The sequence below is a fragment of the Psittacula echo genome (assembly GCF_963264785.1).
Source record: "Psittacula echo genome assembly, chromosome: 4".
Lineage (NCBI taxonomy): Eukaryota > Metazoa > Chordata > Aves > Psittaciformes > Psittacidae > Psittacula > Psittacula echo.
The window spans coordinates 39,925,124-39,945,263 of record NC_137738.1 but is presented as its reverse complement, the minus strand read 5'-3'; the positions used below and the strand labels follow the sequence as shown (position 1 = coordinate 39,945,263).

General features: G+C 44.0%; 1 protein-coding gene across 1 annotated transcript in view; it reads right to left on the bottom strand.

The window, feature by feature from the left end:
* The window catches only part of PPP1R14C (protein phosphatase 1 regulatory inhibitor subunit 14C), a gene marked incomplete at both ends in the record, with an annotated part of 55,033 nt that extends 43,814 nt beyond the window's left edge, over positions 1-11,219 (bottom strand). Inside the window, one exon of the mRNA XM_080614840.1 lies at positions 10,941-11,219. Within this exon, the coding sequence (XP_080470966.1) occupies positions 10,941-11,219 (279 nt within the window). The remainder of the gene's footprint in view (positions 1-10,940) is intronic.
* Positions 11,220-20,140: the final 8,921 nt, after the last annotated feature.

Sequence of the window (20,140 nt, the reverse complement as noted above, 5' to 3'; positions counted from 1 at the left end):
AGAGCAATGTAGTAATCTTGTTGAAGAAACTCAGTCTGTAAAAGACCTGGAAAGCTTCTCATGGTTTGTAGTAACTCATTTCTTCAAATGGTGCGTGGGCATAAGCAGTGTGCTCTACACAGTGTTACAGTGTTGACTGCTAGCCCTCTCCCTCCCCAAAACACTAATTTTGAGCAGCAGGCAAGCCAGGGACTGGCAGTCAATGCATTCTGGCTCTGTTCCACTGGTGTCAAGAAACATCAGCAGGAGTTCTAACACGCTTTATAGAAGACACTCCTCTTCCCCAGGGGCCAGAGACACCACTTCGCTCCCCAGGCAGGTCCCTGGACTCTGAAAGATAGAAGAGTGCCTGAAGGATCTTTAATTCAACAAACAGCTCCAGGTGTACGAAGTGGGATAATCTGCTGTGACTATCCCACCAAGGTCGGCAAACCACGGAAGAAGGGGGCTAAAGACTGTATGAGACCCCTGTTTGACTCCAGTGCTGCTTCTGTCAAATTCCCAAAAACGTATTTTGGTTCACAGTCCTGCCTCCTTCCACTTGCTACATTCAGTGCACTGCAAACTGCTAACTCAGAGTAAGACCTAACAATTGTAATATCAAATGTAGTCACTACCTATTTTAAGGTGAAGTTTCATGTAAGCTTTAAAAAAAAAACCCAACAAAGTGACCTGGAAAAAACTGTTCAGAGAATGACTGAAAAAAGGCAACAAAAGGGAGAGGTTGTTTAAGTGTTTACTTTTACAGAAGTAGCCCTGGAAGACTGTTGCAAGCAACCCGAGACAAGACAGCCTCCAGATTATGAAGTGCAGGATTGGTATCTTGCTTCCTTGAACAAGTACATTCTTTGGTTATCAAAATAAATTCAAGACACTAAAACAAATCTTCTAAGAGTTTGGTCTTGATAACCAAATAGCAGCCGAATACCTATAAGCAAGTCAATTGAATCTTTAGCTAAGCAGACTAGTAAACTATTACTACGATGACAGCTGAAGTAAGAGCAGAGATGTTTCTGACTGCCAGTGAGCTAGTTCCCACAAGCTCTCCTCCCCACACTTGTCTCTCCACTCAGAGAGGAATCAGTTTTCAATATTAAGAGGAGAAATTCAACCATAATCCAAATTTAGGGAGTTTCATTAACTTTCTTAGAAATAAGACTAACCAGTTTTACCTCAGTGCACCTGAAACAAGAATACAAATTTTGACAGTAAGCCCAAAATGGCGTAACTACCAGTGTAACAAAAACAGAAAGACCCAAGAATTTACTCCAGAACATATGGATTTCCTTTCTGACAAAAAATGCAGTATGGTTCATGTATTATCTTTTAAAATGTAAAGCATTCTTTATGTTCAAAGTAAATGTGTCAGTGTTATATATCAGTCACCTAAAGTAGAACAAATAATTTGTACTACAGTAGAGTTAATTTATATATGTACCTCAAAGAAGTTATCATTCAAGTGCTAAAATAAGTTAGATTCAGACATCTAACAGCAGCTAACCTCATATTTTCCAAGTACTGATAAATTACTTCCATGAAATATTAGTGAGCATATTTCTCCCAGAGTCTGCAGACATCTACTCAAAAGACAAGTAATAAGTGACCTGCAGCAGAATCGCTGTCTTGATACTTCTGCCTCTCTACTATGGTCATCACTTGAGCCCGATGATGACCAGAGTAACGACAGGCAGTAAAGAACATTTACAGCCTATTTAATCTTCATTCCAAGGTGAAAATCCAGATAAGTCCATCCCAAGCAAACACTGGTCTTTTGTCTATGTCTTCATATATTTTATGAAGGGGGTGGAAAAGAGCCTAGTGTCTAAAAGATTTAAAAGGTATATTTAAATCTATAAAATAATGTGGAAAGAAACATCATATAACTGAGTTACTCCATTAAAAATAAAAATTATATCAAAAGCAAAGAGCTTATCTGCAAATGAGAAAGCAGGCCCTACGACCTAGGAGATTCTTCCCAAATCTGTATTCTGGAAATTAATCCTATTAAGACAGTCTGGTAAGAGGATATTCATTAGGCATTGATTGTCCCATCATTTGCATTTATGAAGTCCAACACACAGGACTGAGAAGTGTGATCCCCTTTTGGCAGCACACTCAGAACGGTGAGCTCTTCTCAGTCACCACTGGAAGTGTGACCTTCCAGTGTAGTAGACTCATGCCACTGCACAAGCCAGCCATTTACTTACTTACTCCTTACCATTAGGCCACTAAGTTAATACTATCTTTTGTACCAGCTTTGCTCCACATGCTGAACAGTATTACACTGCATTAAGCTACCAGCATTCTAATTATTAAAGACCTATAGTATATCTTATGATTTTTCTCTCAGGTTAGATCCACTCGATCTGTGCTCCTGATAAATACTGAAAAGATACAAGATGCCTTCTGGGGCTGTGCTCTGGGTGTTCCAGGAAAACAGTTTAAGATACCATGCTGAACTGGTTCCTAGAATAGGTATCATGCTCCCTAAGGGGGAAAAAAAAAAAAGGTAACAGTTCTGCTATTCAAATAGGATCCTCAGAATTAAATACTTATCACTTCAAAGAAGATTTGATTTGTTTCAGTGCATACCTCTGCCCAAACAATTCCTTGTTCCAAGAAAAAGATCTTTAACAGACTAAATTTATTCTGTCTTTGAAATAGTAATATTGCTGCTGCATAGACTGCATACAATTAAGATTTTATCCCTCCTTCTCCAACATCAGTAACTTCTAGAAATCTTGACTTCCGTAACTCCATGTGTCACATGAGGGGACAGCAAAAGGAATTGCCAATGTTTTATGACAGGCAGCCAAACACTGAGGTGACATAGATGGATGGCCATGTCTAACCTACTCAATTTCTGCTGTCAAATAGAAGTTTCTGGAGTTAGATGTAGGGAAGGGAAAAATGAGAACTTGGCTTTCTTATACTGCAGGCAAGACACAGGGCTGCTGGAAGAATGGATTGATGTTGCTGCTGCTGCTTTATCACCTGTGGTGACGAGACAAGGTGACTGTAATTCAGACTGAATCAGGTTGATGGGATACCTTATTTTTTTCATCAGCATCTCCTATACTCTCAGACAACTGCTTTACACACACCATGTACATGAATATTCTCAACAAAATGGTTCCAGGTTTTGTTTGGGGTTTTTTTTTTTTTTGAATCTGTGGCCAAGTAAAGTACATTTCAAGTGGCTAGACATAAGCTAATCTAAAGGGAGAACTACAAGAATGCAATCAGGAGTTCAGCAACCCTTTGCAAGACATGAATCAATAGAAAATTAGTTTAAGGTTGTCATGAGACTAAACTATCACACTACTTGTAAAATAAAGTCTTACTTCATGTAGAACATATTTAGATACAATACCTACTTATAAACATCCCCTATGCCTTTTAAGAACAGGCAGATGTGCCATGAAATACATATTTTCCTCATTTAAACAGGGTTATTTTTGTTTCAGGCATTTGCTTCCATAGCACAGTTTAGATCAGCTAATGCAAAGCTAACAGAGATAATGGGAGAGATCCCACTCTGTCAGAATACAGGGGACAAGGGACTAACAGTGCACATCAGCCCAGCATCTTCAACAAAGTGCAATATAACCAGCTCCCAACTCTCTGTGGATAGATCATCCATGTTGCAGTTTAATTCTACCACAAGTACAGACACATCCAAGCTAGACTCAAGTACAAAAGCAATGTAGATGAGTCCGTGTGATGAACTTGAGTGGGGAAAAAGGGGTAGACTAATGACCAATTCCCCCTCTTCCTCCTTCAGCTGTGCGGTCACTGCATGATTTGCAGCATAGTTTAAATTGATATTTTTTATTCCATGTGTTTTTCCCCACTGTGCCCATGTTCTCTCTTCCACCCCCTCCCCTCCCTTGTTACTCTGGATATTCAAGCACTGACTCCAAGTAAAGCAATTTGCCTAAAGGCAGAAGAGCCTTTGTAGCCACAACGGTTGGAAGCTACTGTTTATAAGAAGTACAATTATAAAAATCTCAGTGATGCAAGCAATCAATTATTTCTTTGCCTTGTTATAAAACAACCACACCTACCGCTTCAGCAGGGACCAGTTGAATCTTGAACAGAGATGGAAAGGACAAAAGATTTGCTACGGAATAGCTGATGGAAAATAAAGATTAATGCTGCAAAGCTTCTAAATTATCAGTCAAGAATATTGCTGCTACTTAATACAGAAAAACCAAGCATGAACAGTGCAGAGATTATGTCCAGACCATACAAAGCTCAAGTAAGAGAAAAACAATTTTCTTAGAATAACAGAATGGTTTGGGTTGGAAGGGGTCTTAAAGACTATCCAGCTCCAACCCCTGCCACAGGCAGGGCCAGTTTGCAGCTCAAAGCCCCATCCAACCTGGCCTTGAATGCTTCTAAGGATTGGGCAGCCACAACCTGGTCCAGTACCTCACAACCCGTTCTAGTGCCTCACAACCCTTATACTGAACAATTTTTTCCTAATATCTAGTCTAAATCTGCCCTTTTTCAGCTTGAAGCAATTCCCCCTTGTCCTGTCACTAACATGCCCTTGTAAAAAGTCCCTCTCTAGCTTTCTTGTAGGCCCCCTTTAGGTACTGGAAGCCTGCTCTAAGGTCTCTCTGGAGCCTTCTCTTCTCCAGGCTGAACAAGCCCAACTCTCAGCCTGTCTTCATACTAGAGGTGCTCCAGCCCTCTGACCATCTTTATGGGCCTCTTCTGGACTCTCTGCAACAGGTCTACATCCCTCTTGTGTTGGGGGCTCCAGAGCCGAATGCAGTACTGCAGGTGGGGTCCCATGAGAGCGGAGTAAAGGCGGAGAATCACGTCCCTCAACCTGCTGGTCACACTACTTTTGATGCCGGCCAGCATTCAGCTGGCTTTCTGGGCTGCAAGCACACGCTCATGTTGAGCTTCTAGTCAACAAATACCCGCAAGCCCTTCTCTTCAGGGCTGCTCTTCAGCCTTTCTCTGCCCAGTCTGTATTCACTTGAGACTGCTCTGACCCACGTGCAGGACCTAGCACTTGGCCTTCCTGAATTTCTTTTTAATTCCTTTGAGATGTAGTGCAAATTTTGCATTTAAAAAGGAGGAAAACAGCTGAATGGCAGTACATTTGCTACTAGATTAGGATCTTGAGAATCTAAGATAAGAGTTTAAGCAGCACCCTAGAGACAAAAGGCTCTGGCCTCACCGCCATCGGGTGCTTGGCATCCTCACAGGTACCTAAACCTACTCCTTCTGTGAAAACAACAGCATGCATTTTATATGCCATTTTGGGCTTCCTATTTTCTACTTCTGGGATTCAGATGCTTTACTGTGATTGCTACATGATATAAAAAGCCTTTGCTACACCAGTGTTGCCCATGTCCTTTGGTCTCTGATCGGAGCAATCCTTCAACTGGGTACATTGAGCAGCATCCCTGCCTTCAAGCAAGCACTCCAAAGTTCATGCTGTGCAGCATGGAGATCTGACATCTGTAATAGCTGTCCAAAAGAAATGATCCAAATACATTTCTAATCAATTTAATGGACCTCCAAGTACTTTACTCCAATGCATCTAGAATGTAACAGACAATTTCCTGAAGAAGGAAATACTTTATTACATTTCCTACTGACTTGCATCCTTTTAAGGAGTGTCACTTTGTAATTCTCAGACCCCTTTCAGTCTCTTTTCACTTTTAATCCATTTAGAAAGGAGCCCGTGTGCAACTGTCATTGTGAGATCTTGGTCCAAGTTAGAGGAAGTCTATTCAAAGAGTCAGACAGTCAGCAAAAGTTTGTTTTGGTAGCATTTTACTCAGTGGATCTCCTTACCAAAGGCCTTTCTGAGAAATGAATAATGAATTTCAAAAGCATTACCTCACCTTCGCCTGAGGAATAAGCAGTACCTGATCATACCATCAGGTCCACATCACTTCATGGCAGCCTTTGTGGCATGCTGACCAGGCTGTTTTGGAAAGGCCGGGATGTGTGGGGTGTGGGGAGGAAGCATCTGGCCCTGAAGTCCTTGCACCATTTTATTCAGCCTTATTCCAATACCCAGAGCAAACCAGATCACTGGTAACCATGGCAACTGCCTCAGACAGACAGGCTCTGTGGGGCATGCAGAACCACTGACCCCTGCAGTGGTGGGCTGCAGAAGGTGGCCCATACAGCATGGAAGGTCAGTGCCCCATATAAATACAGTCCCAAACAGCAGGGAGAGAAACAGCTGCAACTGAGTCCACCAAGTCACAAGACATGCCTGCTTGGATGCAAATGCACAGAGGAACCGAGGTGCTGTACAGCCATTATTCAGCATGTGCAGCACTGCTCCTGGTAGGCCACCAACACACATCAGTCTGCAGCTAGACTCAGCATTGGAAAAATACTTTGAAAATACAGTCAAGGCAGCTACCCCTGGGCTCTGAACACATTAAGTGACTAGAACTCCTCTAGCAAAACCCCATCCTTCTCACAAACAGCCTGACAAAACAGACAGCTCACCTTCCCCACAACTCTCAGACCATCTTTTACACCTTCCCACTAGCTTTACCACTGCAGCCAAAACATTTGTGCAGCAGGAGGGGAAAGCTAGGAAGTTTCACTTTAGTGTTTTCTTCCTCCAGCCTAGATAAGAGCCTTCCTTTTGCCTTCTCCTGTCTAGCACCAGCCAGTTCAAACTGAAGGGCATACAGACCAACAGACTCTCTGATGCTATATTAGGGACAAAGCTGACAGTGCTAGCATATCCCAGCAGCTTCAGGAAAACGGCCAAAGAGAGGGGTCTCCAGCACTGCAGTCACAGAGCACCCAGGGAACGGGAGCTCAATCCACACAGAATCAAGTCAAATTGCTCCCATACCCCACCAATACCTTTTTTGATTTTTGAAACTAATGGCCAAAGATTGGCCCTGCCACTATTAAATCCTTTATCCATTTCAGACCTTCATGCCACTCAGGAGGCAAAAGAGAATCTTACATAAGATATCTCTCAGTCTGCCATGGCTTTCTACTCTTAAAGGAAATGCTTGAGGGGCTTTTATGGGCAGCTCTTCTAGCCGTATTTTCCTGTATGCTGAACTTTTGAACAGAATTGCAGGGTATTTTGCACTGGAATGGAAGAGAGATAAGCTTGAACATAATGCCCTGTTACTTCCAGACCAACATCACATCCTTTGCCAAGCACAGATTTCCACACGTGAGTAGACACACTCTAATAAAATAGCTGATTACCCAACTAAGCTCAGCAGTATCTCATATTAGAGCTAAGTCTTGTACTCAACTTTTGCAGTGCAAAAAAAAAGTACATTTGATTTGTACATGGAAGTCTCTATGTTGAAAAATACTCATCATCAAACCCATAGCAGAAGCAAAAATCTTTCTTCCTTGTTTATTAATGCTGTGCAAAAAATCTGTCTGCTGTCAATGCACTCATTCCATCAGCATTCTGCCATTTATAGCAAATGCTGTAATTGCAAGCAGACAAGACCCCTGAGCACAGTAATTCACCTCCAAGGTTGAACGGTTTCTGGGGACAAATACAGTGGCCTTTTTTTGTCCTATATAAAGTTGTTCAATTTTGGCAGGTGCACACAACACAGATCATACATCTGGAAAACTAGACTGTCATCACTTTCATGCTGAACTACAAGTTGCAAACCATTAGGGAATTAATAGTGATGATGTAAGTTGTTCTGTGCAGCATTATTTGGCAATTCTTAACCAATAATGGACTTGGACCAAAACACGAAGCATCTGTGGAAAAACTATTTTTTAGAAACAAGATACCTAGCAAAGGTCAACACCGAAGTCGGTTCAAGTCCTGCAATTAAGGCACTGCATTTTCAATATACCAATTGGTGACCACAATTTCAGTTCCAGCATTCATAGAAACCAGAAAAAGAAAAGCAGGTTATAAAACTTTATTGTTTAAATAAAGCAGCTCCAGGAGTAAAGAGCCAGACTGACACTCACCTGAAGCACTTGACCTGAGTACATCAGCCTGACCGGTTCTGGTGCCAAACAAATTATACTTAAGTGTCTCTGGTTCTACTAAAGTTTTCCATCTCAGAAACCCTTTACCTTTCAGGCTTGTTTTTATCTCTGAAGTCTGCATCATGTGAAAATAACCTTTCTCATGCTGATCTTTGTAGCACAGATCTGTTGTTAGCATTAAAAATAATCTCAAAGAGCTCCTTCTAAACCACTTCCCCACCACCACCCCAACACCGTTATCCTGCTTGGTGTCCAATTTTTAAAACTAAAAGTGTACTGCTAAAGACAAGATCCACTAGAAAATAAACACAAACCAACCTTACTTCCCAACCTTGTCATCAAGCCGAAACAGGCTTATAGCTGACTTAACCTGCAAGCATTTAACAGACTATGAATACATGTTTAGAAGTGAATAAAGGGAATCTTTCTGCAAGTACTCACTTACTGATGAATGTTAGCATAATTTAATAGAAAACATTGTTTAAATGGAAAACAGTGAGCGAGCAATACCTTTATGCAGTCCCATAAGGAAACACCCAGGTCTTCTTGCAGACTTTCAATGTACCACTGTGCAAATGCCCTCTACTTATTTCTGCTCTTCCCAGGAATGAAGCACATTGCTCCTTAGAAACAGAGCTCTGAATGAGAACAGCAATGAAACACTAACACTAGTTAGCTCTTCCAGAATTAGCAATTTGATGGCCATTTCTGACATTCTGGAAGATTTCAGATTGTTTCAGAACTGAAGTGGCATCATATCAAGAAGCTGTGGGAAATCTCCCATGGAAGTCAAAGCAAGCAATTCCCAACACCCCACCCCACCCCCCGCAACCTGCCTTCAGACAGGGTTATTAACTGTCTGCATAGGTGATTAAGTTTCAGGCTAAGAGCTACATCTGTAAGCCTAAATGTAATTCAAGCAGATTGAAGCAAAGCATCTTGCATTAAATTGCTATTGTCTTTAATCACTACACTCATCATGCACCTTCAACTTTATTCTGATAGCATATGAATTGCTTGACCTTTTCACTACTGTCATCCATGCTGACATGGGATAGAGTTCATGCATAACAGCAATGAAGACTTACACATTTTGCCCTCAACCTTCAAAGCTAGAAACATTTTAATCTGATGTGTCAAACCATTTCCCTCCTAAAAGTCACCTCAGAAACCAAACTGTCTTTTTATGCAGCCATATAAGGTCCTCATCTTAATAGGGTAGCATCCTTATATTTCACTTGGAGGTGGCAACCACAATAAGGCAAAAAATGAAAGGATTTTTTTCCTCCAATGAGACAGTTATTTGAATCCCATGAAGAACAGCAAGTCCCTCTGAAGCTCAGTTTGGTCCCATGTATTACATTCTTCTGTATGCCAAGAGCAACCAGCACACACCCCAAACAGGCCTGGTGGTTTTGAACAATGGGAGTCAAGTGAGAGGCAATAGATCCAGTAGGCCAGCAACTAACCACATTGTCAGCTCATGCAGACACAGAACCATCAGTTCATGCAAACAGCCACAAGTACTTCCAATCTTAGAGAAATCCTTGCAGCCTACAGGCTACATGGCCTAAGTAATCATGAGGCTGGGGAGGGAAATCACACCTAGATCGAGAGTAACAACTGCTTATTTTTAACCAGAGTCTCCATGTGTATCTTTCTTTCCTTTGGTTGATGCATGTGAATAGTTAAGGAGGTTTAACTTGTCACATGCACATTTTTCACGAGTCACTCTGACAAATTTCTGATAAACTGGTTTTGAGATAAAAGGAAGTTTCTTTAAACATTTGTATCACGTATGTGTTAGATATTCAGGCCTGATTATTTAGGCCCTCACATCCACACCTCCGGGACTGTCAAGCTCTCACCTTCCCAGCTCCGGAGCAGCTGGGCACCCCGGGGTGAGATGTTGGCTCCGGAGATGCTCACTGCAAAATGCACACTCACTTCAAAAGTCATTAATAAAAGCAAATTAGACTACTGACAGGAAAAACTACCTGTGAACCTCAGTTTAGATGCTTTGATCCTTTATAACTGTAAATACTCGAGGTAGGATCCCCTGGAAACTAGAAGGTCTGCATTTCTAATGAAGCTTCAGCAAAGTACTGGTACTCCCTTTACTTTACAACACTGTCATCTCTATATAGAACAGTTACTGTGCCTCCGAATAAACTTGAAAAATCCTCCTGTTCAACTGGAAACACTTTTTTCCCAGAGTGACAGAAAAACAGGCTTGATACCTACAAATTGAACACACAGACCCCCAGTGTTTTCCATTTTCATCCTCATGATCCTCAAACTGTAGCTTCCTGGCTACTACATACCCCGCTTCTGGGGCCGGAGGTAACGCAGAACCATGATCTAACGGTGACCGTACCCGCGCCGGTGTCCATTCATCGCAGCAGCCACCGCCGCCGCGCAGCTGCCTCCTCCTCCACCTTCCCCCGCCTTGTTCCCCTCACCCCGCTCTCCCCTCCGGCCCGGCGCAGGGCCAGCTCGCTGCTAACGGGGATCGACCGCCCCCATCCCGGGGAAGGAGCCGCCGCGCCCCGGCCCGCCCTGCCCGGGGCCCGCGGCTCCCGCCCAAGCACCGCCCCCGGAGCCCGGCACCGCCCGCACCCCCGGCCCTGCCGCAGCCGCCGGGACCCTCCGTGTGGCAGCCGTCGCCTGCCCCCAAGGGCGGTCCCGTCCCGTTCACCTCGGAGGGGACGGGGTCACCCTTTCTGCCGGATAGGGGACACGTTCCCCCGTTCCGCCCGAGGGGCACGGCGGAGGCGCGGGGCGGCGGCTCGGGAATGTCATTTGGAGGTGGCAGCGGCATCTTCCCCCTGCCCGCGGCCGGAGCGCGGCTCGGAACGGCAGGAGGATGCCGGGGACGAGGGGTGCGGCAGCAGGCAGGGCGGGCTGTGGCAGCAGCAGCCGCGCCAGCGACCCGCTACTCTATCTCTGCCCCGCACCTCGCAGCCGTAGAGCTGCCCCAGCTGCTCCACGATCCACTCCTCCAGCACCAGCCGCTTCCGCAGCTCTTTCCGATCGTATTTCACCGTGACTTTCCCCTGCTGGTGGCGCCGCTGCTGGACCTGCACCACCGCCGACACCGAGTCCTCCCGGGAGGAGCCACCGGAGGAGCCGCTGCTCCCGCCGCCGCCACGGGGGCTCTGGAAGAAAACGCGGTTCCCGCCGCCGCCGCCGCCCGCTGCTGCCGCCGCCTCGCTGCCCCCCGTCGCCACCGACATGCTCCGCTCCGCAGCGGCTCCCGCCGAGCCGAAAGGCGCCCTACCGCCGGGCCGCCGCAGCCGCCGGTTGCGCGTCTGCTTCTCTCCCCCGCACCTGCCGTTTAAAGCCTCGCATGGCACAGCGGCGCAGCCGGCCCCGCCGCCGGGAGGGCTGGGCTCAGACCGGCAGAGGGCGGGGACAGCTGAGGGGCGGCACGGCTCGGCTCGGCTCGGCTCTGTTCGGGTCGGGTCGGTTCGGTTCGACACGACAGAGCACGGCACGGCCCTCCGCACCGGCAGAGCGGATCCGAGCGTGGGGTACCCCGAGGGAGCCGCAGTGCCGGCAGCGGAGCCACTGGGCACCCCGGTGCGGCTGCTCCGCTGCTGTAGGAGCGGCATGTGCCCGCGGCAGGGCGGTCCCCGGGAGCTCCCCAGGGCCGGCGTTCTGGGTGGCTGATGGGTTTTTTCTCGTTAAGGAAGGGAGGTATTGCCTCATCATGCACACGGCATTTACGAATATTGTATATCTACAGCATTAAAGAGCAGAACGCGATCGTTTTCTTCTCTTAGGAGGAGGGGGGCGAATGATTTCAGAGAGGTGAACCCAAATAGAAAGCAAGGGTTTCGTACTGTCAGCAGTTAGTGCAACAATTAGCCATTTGGAGATGGCTGTGCTTCTAAAAGGCACCAGTTAGCGCTAGTGTTTTTAGCAGCCTTGTGTTCCTCAGGATGCACTGACTGATAATCACCAGCAGTCCATCACACTCACCAAAATATGCCTATGACTGCAAATAACCAGCCAACATCACACAGATGCTGGTTTGGGGACTGGAACCGTCCCTGTTAGCAAATAGTTTGCCTGTGACAAGTGGCAGAAGCCATGCACATGCAGATCTGCAACTGGAAGTGCCTAGTATCCCAAATGGAAGTGCCTGGTGTTCCAAAGCTTGGGTACAGCTGTGGAGACCATCATCTGCACACACTGACTGGGCAAGGATGTCTTAAGACAGCAAAGGGCAGAGAAGGGGAAGGGGGCATGCATCACGAGCCATAATTACCTGGGCATACCTATTTTGGTCAAATCTGTGCTACTGTTTGATATGCCCGTGTGATGTGGTGGCAGTTCAGACTTCTCAGCTCTTTGCTTTCGACACATGGCTGAACAAGAGGCTACCATGAGGCATTGAAGCATCAAGCTGTTAAAGTAAAGCTCAGCTTGTGCCACTAAAGAGATCATCATCTAATATGATCAAGAAATCTTATTATTGGTCTTAAATGCTACGATAGCTTTTAGATTTTCATCTAAAAAAGTATCAGTTCTTCAAAGCAAAGCATACAAAGTTAAGCTCCTTATATGTGTGTAGGGATCACATGATTTTCAGAGATACTAAGTAACTGCAACTAGGCATCAGTGTAGGTCACACTTGAAGCTCGAGATGCAGGCAGAGCTTGAGAGAACATCACAGGGTAGAAATCTGAGTTTCTGCAAGGAGCATTTCTTACCCACTGGGCAGCCTTCTCCACCAGTACCCAAGCAAATCTCACTTCCAGCTGCAGCTGGGTAATGTTGCCTGCCTGGCTTTTATAAATCCGGGCTGGTATAAGTACAGTAGGAAAATACCATCATCAGCAACTTGTTCTTAGGGAAACCAAAAAGATGCAGAGGAGTTTTTGAAAGAGAGGAGCAGCTCTTTAGAACTTTTCAGTTTGGAGTGGCCTATAATTTGGGTCTTCAGCTCTGTGTGTCATGCTGGAAGTCTGGTGCTGACGTTCTCAACCACAAAACTTGAAACTTTCCTGTTTAGAGCAGGAACATTTTCATCTTTACAGACTGGTTTTGGTTGCTGAGAAAAGAAAATGGATTGATGCAAAAGAAGGTAAATACTACATGAGACGCTTTTTAAAGCCATACTAAGCATCACACTTGCTGCTCCATGGGATATAAAGCAGGAATACCCAAATTGTCACCATAATAGGATATTTTCTGGAGCCAAAAGAACCCTAAGAGGTTCCACACTGGACCTAAGTTGGCTGGAAACACTGAGAGCTTTGTTCGCTGCTGTAGCAAATATCAGGTGTACAGATGGCTAAAATACTCTTATTGACTCCGAGTGTGAGAATGCAGACAATCTCAGCTGAAGAACTTTTTGATTACTACTATTAATTGTATATTAAAATCACTGCACACATTTAAAAGCTAGCACCCGCTATTTAAATGGCACTTCTGCAATAGTCTTAGAGTAGAAAATGTGGTAGTGGAGGTTAAAAAGCATGTCCTCAGAGGTTATCATTTCAAAGTTACAGTTCTAACATAATGCGTAGTGGTTGGTAATCATAGGCGGATGAGAAACTGGTAGAACTGCCAGCACTGTCATAAGGCAGCTTTATGTGCCATTGGTTTTTCATTCAGTTTTTAAAGCAAGTGCATTCCTCAGGAAGCCAGGGCAAAAAGTGCTGCCAAGAATCTTTCCTGCAATGATTTTTCTTCATTTGAAAGAAAGATCTAGTTGTTTAAAAGTCAAAGTTGAGCAAAAATGTTTAGATCTGCTAATATCCTGGGAATGAGCAATGCAGCTCTGTGTGGGCACAATCTCTACTTTGCTCCTGAGTGGCTGGAGGCGTATGAGAGCATTTCCTGAAGCAAGAAGTTTCCTCGCAAATACTTTTCTATGCCACAAGGGAACTGTTAATGGTTACACCCATAACAAAGACAAGAGTTAACATGGCAGAGGGAAGAACAATCTTTCCCAACCCTTCAGCCCCAGTTTCAGACCTACCTTGAGGAATTAATTCAGGACATAAGAGATCAGGCTTCACAGGCAAGGGTCTTCCAGCTGGTAAATCAAAATCACAGTGCTGCACTTCATCTAAAGCTAAAGGTTGATCAATAAAACCAAAGGGGAGATAAAATACAACAACACTAATATTGTGCTCTCTGAGTGGTCTCTCTAACAGAACATTGTATCCGGTTACAGGATAACGAATTTAAGAAACACCAAAGGCAGAGAACACTTGCATTATCTGTACTTTCCTATGTTTCTTTCCCAAAGAGTAGATGTGGGGATATCTCGTGAATGTAACAACGTGAAGCTGTATCCACTTCCCATGTACATGTTGCATGATCCTAACCTGTTTTCTAGTCAAAGAAAATACTGGAGAGCATCTGGAGTAATTTTTCAGGAGGCTTATGCAGTGGCCCTTGCAGGTTTAAGGCACTGAGCTCTACTTTTCTATTCACCTTCAGTTACCCTGTTTGACAGCAGGTATATTCTCTTCCTAAACAATTGACCTTCTGTCAGTGCTAGCCACAATGTCAGCGTGGACTCATTTCTGTGGCTAAAGGTTGTTATCTAGGCAAGCTTGCTATTTAGGAAACGAAGCTTAGGCTTGTTATTGTCAGCAATAGCCTAAATCCCCGTTTTCCTGTGCTGTCAAATACTAAAGTGAACAAAACCAAGACCCCTTTTATGCTGCTCTCCACAAGATTTCATTTCCCAGAGGCTACTCAAAGGAAGGATCCCTGCAGCTTGCGTCTTCTCCGTGGCTTTCCACTGTTTCATAGCAGCTTCCCTTAGTTGTTTGCATGTTCTCTTCTGAACAACTTTGGAAATAAGAAGTTACAGGTCTCTGAAATAATCCAGTATGCGTCATGAAATCTCATTCAGTTTCCTATCTGTTATTTATCCTAGATATTTGCTCTTTAAGGGATTCACGTGTACGTAGTTTTGGTGATTTCTGCTTCACACTTCAATGTGTTCAGGAAGAAATTAGTTGAGTGGAAGACTGATAACTGGAGATTTTAGCAGCACAGAATTGTTTTAACCTGCAAAGTACACATCAGTTGGTGATTTTATTTCCTTATTGAAATGCACATTAGACTTTACATGCTCTCAGAATCACAGTAGTTCTTTCATGCTTGTGTTCCTTGGCTTGCTAACAAAATACCTGAGTTAGGAGTTGCCAGGGAATCTCTGGTGTGTGTAATGACACTCCATTATTTTTGCAGCGCTAGACAGTCTTTGTCTACCGTCTGCCCTGCCATTTAAGAGCCGTGCACGGCATCTTGTTGGTGTGCCATGAGACTTTGCCACAGGCACAACAGCAAAATTCACTGTCACAGGGCTTCTCTTTTGCACGATTATTGGAAACTTCCATCAACCAGATTGTCTGCCATGTGCCTGGTGACTGCATCTGAGGAGTCTGAAGACACTGCGTTGAGTTATTTAATAGTACTTTTGTGGGACAAGAGTTTCTCATCAATGAGGAGCCTTGACAGCCCACTCAGCTTGCAGAAGGTTTCACCCCTCTAGTGTGGGTACTCCAGGCCTATGCATGGCCTTGCCTAGATCAGTGTGGCCATCCTTCCTGTCAATAAGCAAAAGCAGTTCAGGGGGATACTGCCATAGTTCATAAACCACTGCAGAACTAAGCTCTGCTTTCATCACAGCGGTAGGGGGTGCGTGCCAGACAATGTAGAAGTGCCATTTTTGTGTCTCCTATATAAATTTAGCTTGAGGCGACGAGCTGTTAATGGGTTCTGTGTCTCTAAATGATTTTCTACTTTGCATGTCCTAATTAATGCCCCTCCCTCTGACTGGTAACTTCCTTGTCTCCCCAGACACATTACAATTTTGTTTTCATTTTCAATCCCTTTTCATCTGTTTGTGATATTGACGTTCCATACTCCAAAGGCACTGTGTCTGTGTCGATCCATCATTCTCAGCGCTGCTGACTTTCTGTTCCTCCAGCCATCCTTTTGATGCTCCAAACCCCCACTTTTTTAGTTTGTTTTGCCTTTACTAAAAAGCTCCTCAGAGTATGGTTTTCAGAAATGTTTGTTACCTAGGGCTGCTTTTTCCTATTTGCCCTTTTTTGTAAAGGAGAAATGACTGGCTCACTGCTCACCTCCTCCCCCCCCACACTGTAATACCTGTGGTCAAAGCAGTAATTCTAATACTAGTTGTATAAAATAATAAGACAAAGCAAATATTTGCTACGTTGGAGTGTTTGCTTTGGTCCTTCTTGCTTGCGATATAATCTGTGTATAGCCTGAGACACCTTGATAACGGAACTTTGGAAGACTTGCATTTCAAGAGGAGATTGTTGTGTACTCATGAATTTCACAGGCCAAGCTACACTCAGGTATGAGGTAAATGCTTCAGGAGAGGGATTAAAAAATAGAAAGAAAAATAAATTTGTATGATTTCCTACAAAGTAAGCATGCACAATGACAACCTCTTCCTGTCTCAGAGCAGAGATCCAAGCATGGCATGTGGCTGTAGCCACATTTCTGCAGTAGTGGCTGTGGTGCATTGAAGACCACCAGTGGTGGCCACATTCCTGTGTGGTGGAATTTCTCCAAACTCTCACCTTACACACATAGAGTAGGACCACATGATACATTTATGAAGCTGCTCCCAGACAAGAAGGCTAATTAGGACCCCTGTGTATTAGCTGGCCATAGGAACCTCCTCTCCTTTCCTAAGTCCCTGCCTATGGCTGTCCGTCTGGTGTCTTCAGGAATAAACCTGCCCTTTGGGCTCCTCCTGAGTGCACATCTTGGCAGTCTGCATGGGACCCAGGCACCATTCATTTCCATCTCTCTCAGCTGCTCTTGCAGCTGCAGTGGTGTGAAAGGATGCCAGGCCCTTTAGTCTCTGTGGAAGGACTCCAGTTTGCAAAGGTGGGCAGTCTGTGTGCCCACTATTGTGTCTCAGAAAGCAGTCAGAAATTCAGAGCATTCCCAAGTACCAAGTACAACATCCCTGAGCATCTCTTGTGCATGCTATTCTGTCATGTTAGGATACACAGGCTGTGCTGTCATACTACTTTGTGTTGAGGATAGGTAGCAACTAAAGAAGAAGTAGGTAACCTCTGTTTACTTGCACTTGCCCTCGATAACATCAGCAATTCCTTGTACAAATAACCTATGATTGCTCATCTGAGCTCTACCACCCAAGCTGTCACTTTTATTTAGAAAGATGTGGACAGCCTTCCCTTTTTTCTGGGAGGGATTAGTAGGGAGGTAAGGAATCAATAAAGGAAAAGATTTGAAAAGAAAAACAACAAACCAAACAACAAACCAAAAGCAAAACAAAGCATGAAGCAGGGCTGAACAATTAACATCCCACAGCCTCTAGTAATATTGATTGTTGTTTTGCCCTTGAATCCCACTCTGCTTACACAGAAGTATTAACCCTATGGTTAATACAAAGGGAGAAAATGAGTGACACAGATAAAGTATTTGTATTAGTCCATAAAAAGAGACAAACAAAAATAGCAAAAGAAAGCATTGGTTAGAGAGTGAGACACTCACAGTAACTAGATTAATATTCTGTACCAGTTGTCTCCCAAACTGGTACTTGTCACCTCTGCTACACACTCCATTTCACTTGCACTCAAGAAATAATGAAGAATGATAATAAGTTATTATGCATAGCTTGGCTAGCCTGTACAGGAGGGACAGAATGTGTGTTACCCATTTTGCTTGGCAATTAGTGGTGAGTGATGGCACTCAGGTGCTTGCATCTGGGGAAAAAAAGTGAAAAAAAGAGCAGGCTAGACAGAAAACAATCACTTGGCATTTTGGGTGCCAGTAGTCCTGCTTTGCCTCATGTCACTTCAGCCCTGCATCTCAAAGCATCCTGCAGAAAGATGTAAGCACAGTGAGCTCAAGACTGTTTAAAAGATGGCATGGATGTGCAGCTAAAACCTGACGCTGTTGTACAAGAAAGATAGGCTAAACTTCCCAAGACATTAGTTACCTCCTTTGGGAAAGCAGGAACGATACTGGGCTGTTTAGCATGGAAAGAGTCTGGGGTCTCTCTGGCTGTAACAAGGGATGTCAAGAGCACAGAATCGTTAAAAGCATTAAGTAATTGATGCTATCCCAGTGCATGTTCTTCCAAGATAAAAGCTATTTTGATGGAGGCAGCATAAACAATCAAGAGGGCTAGATGGTGAAAGCTATCAGCTGTGGTTTGAACAGTGAACAAAATGAGGAGCAAAAGTAAAGCAAGCTCTACTGCTCAGGTGCCTTTCTGGATGATCTTTACAAGACTGCTGAACACACTTTTCAAACCTTAAGTATATGCCAAGTTGCCACTCAAAATCTAGTAAATGAAAACCATAGAAGATTGGAAGATGCAGGCATTGAAGGAAGATCAGCAAAATGTAGGGCATCAGCAAAAATATTTAATCAGTTTTATATGTATATCACAGGATGCAATTCAATAAAAGAAATGCAAACACTCCATATTCTTCTGGAGTAGTCAGCTGCTTAAATACATTATTGGAAAACGTGAATTTGACAGCAGTTCTACCAACAAGGACCAACGGGATCTGAATCACTGACTGAACATAAGTCAGAAGCATGCCACAGTGAAAAAAAACTAGTGGGATATATCAAGAAAAATGTCATGCATATGTGACGCAAAGTCGTTCTACTGTGCAAGGTTCTGTGGGCAAGGCGCCTGTTAGGAGTGTGAGACTCCAGAAGAGATTGGACCAACTTGGCAAAAATTGGAGGGAAGCAACTGGAATGATTGGAGGTCTATAAGACATGCCATTTCTGTAATAACCTACAGGGAGAGACTAAAGGAACCAGAAATATTTAATTTACAAAATGCAGAAGTGATAATAAAAGCTGAGGGAAATAATGTGCTCTCGATCTCATGTGGTATGCACTGGGAATAATGAGCTTAAACTGAAGCAAAGTAGATTTTGATTAAACGTGATGAAAACATTTCCAACAATAGGGATAGAGAAATGGCAAAATACATAGAGAAATGGTTAGAGAGGCTGTGGAATCCTCTGGAGATGTTTGTATATTCCTAGCCCAAAGGCAGTGAGATGAACCAGGAGCCTCTCAGGCTACACATATCCCCCTATGCTCTCCAGCACTGGCAGCAGGCTCAAGCACTGGTACCAAACTACTAGCTAAGCTACCAGTAACATCCCCACTGGAGCTCAGCCCTGCACTTGTCACTGTCCTGGGGACCTAATCTCCAAAGACTGTGCCACTGCAAAAGACTCCAAAGACAGCCACTCTGGCTGTCACATTCAGGAGAGAAAGTATTAAACTACAACATGGTATTTGCACTCAGGACGAAGGAAGAGGTCATGGCCCTGTTTCTTGTAAAGACAGTCTAGAAATGCCCTCCAGTCCTAATTTCTGTGGGTATTTCTGTACTAAGCTGTTTTTTAACAGGGAAATCCAAGAGCCCTCTCTAAACATGTGCAATTTAAATGAACAAGCTTTTATGTGTAGAACAGCCATCTAGCTCTGGGGCATTCATGCAGTTTTGCTGCACTTAGCAACTTTGTCTAAATAATGTATGAAAAGAAATATTCCATGTGCAAGTATAAGATATTCATAAACACAAAATATTTATAATAATTCTTTGCAATACTACTAAGGTGAAAGGCCCATTATCTGAAGTAGTTTTACAAATCTGTAGTAGGAGACACTCCCCTTCCCAAACTTTGTGCAGTATGGTTTGACTCAACAGAGCAGAGGTTAAAAACACATCGTCATGTACTTACAAAAATGACATTTTTTTAAGTGTCAAAATGAGATTATCTGTAGTAATTTTCAGTATAAGGCACAATTTAGCATCTCCTCCCCACTGTGGCTTAAGTCATTTTCCAGGAGGTTCAGCTCAGCGAGGTTTATACAGTGATAAGACTGCTGCAGAATTTAATTTGCTTGGACAAATATGCATATTGGTTAATCTGTTGAATGCCTGGCTAGATTGCCTCCATTTAACACGCTTCAAAGAAATGGATAGTTCACAGATGATTTAGGAGGTATTGTCCTATATTTAACTTTCTAATTGTAATGGGAGGTGAGCAGAGCACTGTCAGGTTCAATAAACACAGGTTACTCTTTAACTGCAGTCAACTTTAAAGCTATTCTGCCATTTTGGCCTTGCCCATTTCTC